The sequence below is a fragment of the Limulus polyphemus genome, unplaced genomic scaffold (assembly GCF_000517525.1).
Source record: "Limulus polyphemus unplaced genomic scaffold, Limulus_polyphemus-2.1.2 Scaffold1343, whole genome shotgun sequence".
Lineage (NCBI taxonomy): Eukaryota > Metazoa > Arthropoda > Merostomata > Xiphosura > Limulidae > Limulus > Limulus polyphemus.
Window position 1 is genome coordinate 120,612 of NW_013666953.1, and position 8,026 is coordinate 128,637.

Below are 8,026 nucleotides of genomic sequence, written 5' to 3' on the forward strand. Positions count from 1 at the left end.
TATAATAGTACTACTATTATTATTATTTAGTTATTACTACTACTATAAAAAAAAGAGAAAAATATATAGTAAGTTAAGTTATATATATATGTGTGTGTATATATATATATATATATATATATATATATATATATATAGAGAGAGAGAGAGAGAGAGAGAGAACGATGAATAGAAGAATGCAAAGGTGATGAAATAAGACTTTTGGAGTTAAATCACCTTTAAAAAGTATAATAGTCAATTATTTTCTTGTCAGTATTTGAAGCAAGTGCTATTTTTCTAGCCAGAGACAAGCCTGTCGGTTAATGACAAACTGACAGGTTTGCTTATAACTTACTTAAAAACTAGTAATTGGAAAATAACTTAGAAGTATGACTTGATGCAACAGCACCCACAGTTTGTGGATCATGGATCTAAAATATCATGACTGTTCACACGTAGAGAAACTTAATAAACTTTGTATTTTTCATTATCTGAGTGTATTTAATTGCTATTTATATACTTTTTCAATTGTGTTTTGTATAAGTATCATGAAATCATTATCTGTTTTGTTGTGTTATGAATTCTGATTATTTAATCACACTAGTGAATATCATAGTTATATATTACTAAAATTAATACATTTAACGGTGCATATTTTTATGAATGATTTCTTAAATTAATTGTCAGTAAATAACTAGGCTTAGGCTTTTGTGTATTTTAGACTTGAAAACAATGACAGAAAGGCTGAAGAACAGGTATTATGTGAACAAGCGGCTATTCTGTGCTGACATTCTTCGCATCTTCACAAACTGCCGTGCTTACAATAGCCCAGACACCGAGTATTACAAATGTGCTAACACCTTGGAACGTTTCTACCAAAATAAAATGAAAGAAGCTGGACTGTGGGACAAATGAAATAATTTTGGAAATTTGAACAACCAGTTTGGGAGTCAACCTTTCCTTGCCATGTTATGAAATATTAAATATTGTACTCTTTCTAAAATTAAATGAGAAAGTTTACTGAAACAGAAGAAGAAGGAGTTATCATATTGTGTTCTTCAAATGATCTGCTGAAATGGAGTCTCAGAACATATTGAAATAATCAACCAGTCCAATTATGAAGTTATTATACTTTAAAGAGAGAGACTATTAATATCACTCCTTGGAAGTATTTGAAAAACCTACATAAAGATATGACATATGAAGCTTTTTGGACCATACATTTAAAATAATTTTGGAATGAAGCAGTCTTTTAGATTGGTAAAACATGCCAATTTTATTATTTAAAACTACAAGCCTGCAGTGTCTTCTAACACAATACAAAACAGTGTAGTGTGTGTAAGCAACTGTAGTTGATGTAAGAAGATAACATTTTGCAGGTATATGTTTCCCAGTGTAGTAGGTGAGAAACATACAGAGCTTTAACCAAATAAGGTCGCCATGAATTCATAGAACTCTGGATCGAAGCAAAAAATGAGTGTTTGTCACATGGGATATGTACATTCACCTGTATTTTAACCACCTGAAGAACATCTCTGTTTTAATGTTGCTTGTTATAGAGATATGTGAGTCATTAGAAGCCCATTTAACCTTATATCGTTCCACTTTTTCCTCAGTATTACTCGTAGTTGTAAAGTGTGTTCTTTCTTGAAAATCTGAGACAAACTTTTGGGTTTCTTGTTCAAAACTTACTTTGAAACTGTAAGCCAAACCCATGTCTGGATGTATATGTTTGCTGTAAAATGTTGTTTTTTTTACTACACATTCATATTCATCTCTAATAGATTGTGTTTGCTCAAATCATTGACTCAAACTAATAGCTCCCCAGTGGTATGTCTACAGACTTACAACTCTAGAATCTGGGCTTTGATGCCTGTGGTGGGCAGAGCACAGATAGCCCATTGTGTTGCTTTGTGCTTAATTTCAAACAATCAAACTCATATTAATACTACAAGATTTAAAGTTTAATCTTAAATAAAATCTCACATTTATTCTGTATATCTATTAATACGATAAAAAAAAAATGGAAAAATTACTTGAATATACTTGTTAGTTTCACTATGGACATCTACGTATGAAAAACAAATATGACTTTAAATTTATCATAACAAAGAAATGTTTTACCTGTCATTGAGATTGGAATTTGTAAGAATGAGTTTGATTATTTTTAAATGACCAGTTAACATTCTAGAAAAATAAGTCTGGCTTTTATAACGTAGAACGAGTACAAGTGCATGAACTGAAAAATTATAGTATTTCATATTTAGTTCAGTTCAAGTGTGGTACAAAAAGTTGTAAACATAGTAAAGCATTAGTGTCATCTGTCCAAAACTGTAATGCTTCTGTGGATTATCAAATGGATTGAATATACTTTTTGTGTTGTTGTTGGGTTTACTATAAACCAATTTTTTGTCAAATAAACTTTCATATTATATTAATCACTGGTTATTGCCAATGTATCTTTAAAGCTTGGTAATCAAATATCTTTACTAAAAGTAAGGATGATTAATCAGTAATGAAGTAAATTGATATTAACTTCTGGTCAACATTAGTTACCTACATAGATAACTAATTATGTATGGTTTGTGTAGTGAAACAATGAAGTTTCCAATTCAACCTTTTTCTGTTATTAATAAGACTTGATTGGTAGATTGACCAGCATGTTGGATATTCAGTCAATTTCAGGTTACCATGAAAATGATAGAAAATGTAAGCAAAATCTGACGTAAAATATCTGTACATCTAACTTGAAATTAGAAACTGAAGGCATATTTCAACATCATACTAGTATTTATAATGTAGCAGTGATGACTAAAATGTCAAAACTTACAGCAGTTGTAAAGAATATTTACTTATTTTGAGAAATGCAACTTCCCTTCATCAGGAGATCCAAAATGTGTGTTGCTTATAACTTATGATCTGTTTCCTTATTTATATCAACTCTTGTAAAGAGGTAGAATTTATTCAGAAACTTGTTCAAGTTATGGCAGTATTTTCTTTTTTGTTTTGTTTTTTAAATAAGTCCTCTATTTTGTGAACACATTTCTCAACAGGCTAGTTAATATTGCACAATCATGTCATACATACCAAAATTGACTACATTTTTATTTGATTTGGTTGCTAAACATGGCATACCTCACCTAATTCTATAAGCTTGTTCTAGTTATTGAAGAAAAATTTTAAGAATAGCTAATGCATATGGCAAGTTACAGTTACTAATGTTTTTTTTGCAAAGTTCCATGAAGAAATAAAAAAAATTAATATAATATATAAAAATATATTACTTAAATTATCCATATAGTGAGACAAAATTCACACTGATCATTGTTTATCAGAAAGAAAGTGTAAACACGAGATAATCTTTAATGAAATGTCTGTACATTTGATGAAGTGATGGTAAAATACTGGTTGCATTTGGCCACAGGAATAAAGGGTGAGAAGAGTTCTTTAAAACTGTATTTACATGTTTCAAAAATTCATAATCTCAATAATTTAATTTTAATTGTTGTATTATGTCAAGCAGTTAAAAGTCTTGGAAAGTAACATTAAACATTTTATTGAAACACCAGACAAAGTTGAAAACTAGATAAAACAAAAATGTATGGCAGGTGTTTGACTATTAGTTGAAACTTCATTTGTCATATGTTTGAAGAAAATGCTTAATTTGAAGTGTCATAATATTTTTTTAGTACTATCTTTTTAAAATCATTGTCAACAAGTCTATTTAGGTTTGAGATCTTCTCAATAAGACTAGGGATCTAACTTTATATTTACTTTCATATAATCTGATGTCAAAAATGGCATTCACAAACAAGTATTATATAACTAAATACATAAAGTAATTTTAAATTATGTTTGTACAAATATATTATCAGAATTTGATCCACAGGGTTGTGTGTCATAAATGTTCAACAACTCAATCATATAAACTTCCTTAAAAATACAATCAAAATAAAAGTATACCTCACTCCAACCAAGCAGTGAAACATTGATAAAAAAAAAAAACATTCAGTGCACAAATATAAAGGATTGAGTATATTACATGAAAACTATCTTGAATATGCAAATAATCAAGATGTGTAAACACTACAGTCACAGTGGAATGGCTTGTGTCGGAACTACATTTTGGCACAGATAGCGTGATGTCACATAAAAATTTATCACTTTTGGGAAATGTATGTATCATTAAGTTGACACAAAGTATTCATAAACTCAGATTGGGGATTTTGAGTTTCCAAGACAGGGATATTTATTATACATAATAAACTGGAAAACAAAGGAATAAATGAACTTAAAGTACCAGGACCATTCAGAAAGAGACTTGCAATGAGTCTTACTACAACTATGGTAAGCAGAGTATAAAATATTGTAACATATGAGAATCTAAAACACAAAGGTCAGTGGCAAATGCCATCCTTGTGCCCATGGCAACAGTACAGAACATAATAAAGAAGGATTTTTGTCTGGAAATAAGGCCAACAGGATATGTTTGTTAAGGTTGGTATAAATTCTCTAAAGGCATGCTTGATTTGCCTGTCCCCAAAACATATTCTGGTGGTTCTTTTAAATGGAGCAGTAAGTTAGCATTTCTATTATGGCTGAGAATGCATTAGCCACCCTTGCTTTTTTGATTAAAGAAGAAGAATCATAATAATGCAACAGGTGGTTTAATTATGTTTTTCACAATTTTATGAATAATACAATTAACAAATTTGTATAAAGTTAATTACCTCCTTCTGCAATATATCTAAAATAATTGTAGAGACTAAAGATATGCATTGAATATAAATATTTAAAATATATGGTACATTGGTACACTTCCTCTGCCATCTTCATAATGTCACTGTTCCCTTTACACTACATCTTTATTGAGGACATTCTGGAACACTGTTCTAAGCTACTTTATTACTGTGCAGAAAGTTTAGCATGTTCACAAGGATGATTCAAACTTATCTTTAGATACCTGTCATTCCAACTGTTGCATATTTCAAACAGCTGGAGAAAGAAATGGGTATTCATACTATTCTGTACAAAGGCACAGTGGTCAAGCCATCAGATACAATGCCTGCAACTGGACTGTTGAAATTTGAGTTTGTAAACCATTGTCCTCATACACTAGATTGATTATGGAAAGCCTGCAAGAAGTAATGTTATGCTTTGGGCATGACAGCCTTATGATAGAGGAAACTATGCTGCAGGGCTACTGCAAAGATTCACAGAGTCAACGAGATTTTTTTACATTTGCTTCACTAATTTCCCATAAGAAAAGCTATTATACAGGGCCAAAAGAGAAGTGGAAAACAAAAAAAAACAACATAAAAGCTTTTACCATATTTTAATTTCACCATAATGAGACTTGAAATACATAGATAAACACCCAAGTTTGATAGAATGCCAGCTTATTCTAGAACCAAGCATCACACATTTATTTCTAAAGCTTTTGAAATAATGCAATATAGTAACAAGGATTCAACCACCAAAACTAAAGTTATTTAGAAAGTTCTTTTGTCCACTTGGTCTAGAATGAAGTAAATGTATTTGTACACTTATTGTTCATGTAATCATTCATAAATGAAGTGAAATATCAAAAAAATTAAGGAAAAGGGTTGGCTTGAAAAAAATTAGCTTTTCACAAATTGGCTTTTATCATAATTAATCCACTGAAACCAAGACACAAAAATTCAAGTATTAATTTTAAATTCAGGGAAATGTTTTTCAAGTTTTGGTTCATCACAAAGATTCCCAAGAGAACCTAAATTCTACTATGTAAAATAAAAGATTTTTTTGTATTCAAAATGTTTGAACCATGTTAGAATACACTATTTTAATGTAATTATTGTGTAATTATGCATGTTTATGACTTAAACAGTTTCTTTTTTTTTTTTGTTAATATCAACTTCAAATATTAGTTTTAGAACAAATTTAATTTTTTGAATTTCTTTTTAATTTTTATTCTTTGATATACACCCACAAGTCTTAAACAGAAGCCTTTGTTTGTACAAACTAGCATGGTAATAAAATAATATGTATGAATAAAATCTTTATGTGAAATGTATATTTGCTCAGTGAGAAAAAAATGCAAGTCAAAGTCATTGATCTTCGTTCTTCAGACTTATTTTTTTACTTCTAAAATAGTTTTGGTTTCCATATATATGTGTGTGTGTGTGTAATATGAGAGAATCTATTTCCAGAATCACTTTCTAGTTAGAATCAATATAAAGAGGTATGTGTTGTTTTTTCTTCCCTAGAGGAGTTACGTGGAACAGTAAGTGATGTATGCAGTTTGGGATTATGATATACCATAACTACATCCATGTTTTTCTTGGAAAGTGTGGTGTACCAGAATTCCTCATCTTTATCCTTTGTGGACATTGCAGCAGTCAGTAAGGTTAACAAAAAAGTTTTTAGCCAGACAGTCTCGTAAATAAACATAAACACAATAATTATGAATAAAGATTTTGTTTTATATGTTCATCAGGGTTTGTTTCTTTCCATAGTTGTCCGAGTTCAACTTATTATCTGCAAAAATTTCTGGAATCTGCATTCTTGCAGATACTTTAAATTTATCTGTTGGACATGAGTGTACCTGAAATTAAAGCAGAACATAAATTTTACAGAAAATATTACATTAATTAACAGTAATCATACTTGCAAGTTTAATAAGTCTGGCTGAATAATATATTCTGAAAATGTACATTATGAATCACATTTTAAATTGTGTGCACACAGATGAAAATCATGAGCTTAGACATAATGGATACATACGATTGTCAAAATCTTGAAGACTACTGATGTAAAATATTGTTATGACCCAAAACTAACAAATTATCTTCAACAAATAATACACTACAGACTTCTGGATGTGTTTATGTATATATATATATATAAATGTATTTAATCAGGACTTCATTAAAATATAAGATTACATCTCCAAATAAAACAAATGTTATCAACAAAATACATTTTCAATTCTGTTCTTCCTCTACAGTTAGTTATGCATACTTTGTCAAAGTTTATTGCCATAGATATTTTTGAATATTTCTAGGATAAGGGGTGCAAAATTGAATTTTGGTGTACATGTATAATGTTCTTTCAGAGGAAATATTACAATCTGTATGTAGTATTAAATACTGTAATATTTTTATAAAGATACAAATGTTAATAGCACTTACTGAAGGTATAGAACACAATCTTTCACAAAATTATTTTTTAAAGTAATTTTACTATTTACCACTTGAAAACAATTTGGTTATTACAAGCTGTGAAAACCTTATCTAACTTACTATAATAATCACAAATAGCATGTTATGAAGAGATATTCAAAGAATCACATTCGACTTTAAAAGAAGACATTTTTTATATCACAACCAGTTTTGGTCAATACGTACAACAGGGAAACATTACAGATCAGCACTGTAGCTCAAATACTGATAAGAATGAACAATTATTATTCTTAACTTTGTTTCACGCAAACTGGAGTTTATTATGAGACACTTATGTAAACATGAATAAAATCATGACCTATATAGGTCATGATTTTATTTATGTTTATAGAAATGAAAAATGTTCCTAATATGTAATGCACTCTCAGTTGAATGTTGATTTTTAGTGTCAACGTTTAAGAATTTCTTTTGATGTAGACTTATATTTAGTATACCTAAGACTTAAAAATGATTGTTTCCAAGAAATAAGGGTTGTTTGTTCCTTGCAGTCTATTGCTACGAATACCCTCAAGTTGTTGGATTGTTTTAAATTTTGTGTAAACCTACTTGAGGGGTATCTGCACTAGCCATCCCTAATTTAGAAGTGATAGACTAGAGGAAAGGTAGCTAATCTACACTACCAACCAAAAACTCTTGGGCTACACTTTTACCAACTAATAGTGGGATTGATCATTACATTTTATTGCCCCCATGGCTGAAAGGACGAGCATGTTTGGTGATGGGGATTCGAAACCCGCAACCCACAGATTGCCAACACCTAATCACCAGGCCTAAACACCCTCGTGAAATTTAAAGGGTTGAAGCACAAGTTTGTTTATAATGTA

At 29.9% G+C, this 8,026-nt stretch overlaps 1 protein-coding gene across 5 annotated transcripts in view; it reads left to right on the forward strand.

The window, feature by feature from the left end:
• LOC106463184 (histone acetyltransferase KAT2B-like) overlaps window positions 1–7,437 on the forward strand; it is a 41,547-nt gene extending 34,110 nt beyond the window's left edge. For 4 of the 5 annotated variants that reach the window (XM_022390625.1, XM_022390623.1, XM_022390627.1 and 1 more), the window contains exon 14: window positions 701–2,417. In XM_022390625.1, coding sequence (XP_022246333.1) covers window positions 701–894 — 194 coding nt within the window. In that variant the 3' untranslated portion in view covers window positions 895–2,417. Of the gene's footprint in view, window positions 1–700; window positions 2,418–6,227 lie in introns of those variants that run through there. The other variant, XM_022390628.1, reaches the window with a different exon arrangement.
• The last annotated feature ends 589 nt before the right edge of the window (window positions 7,438–8,026 follow it).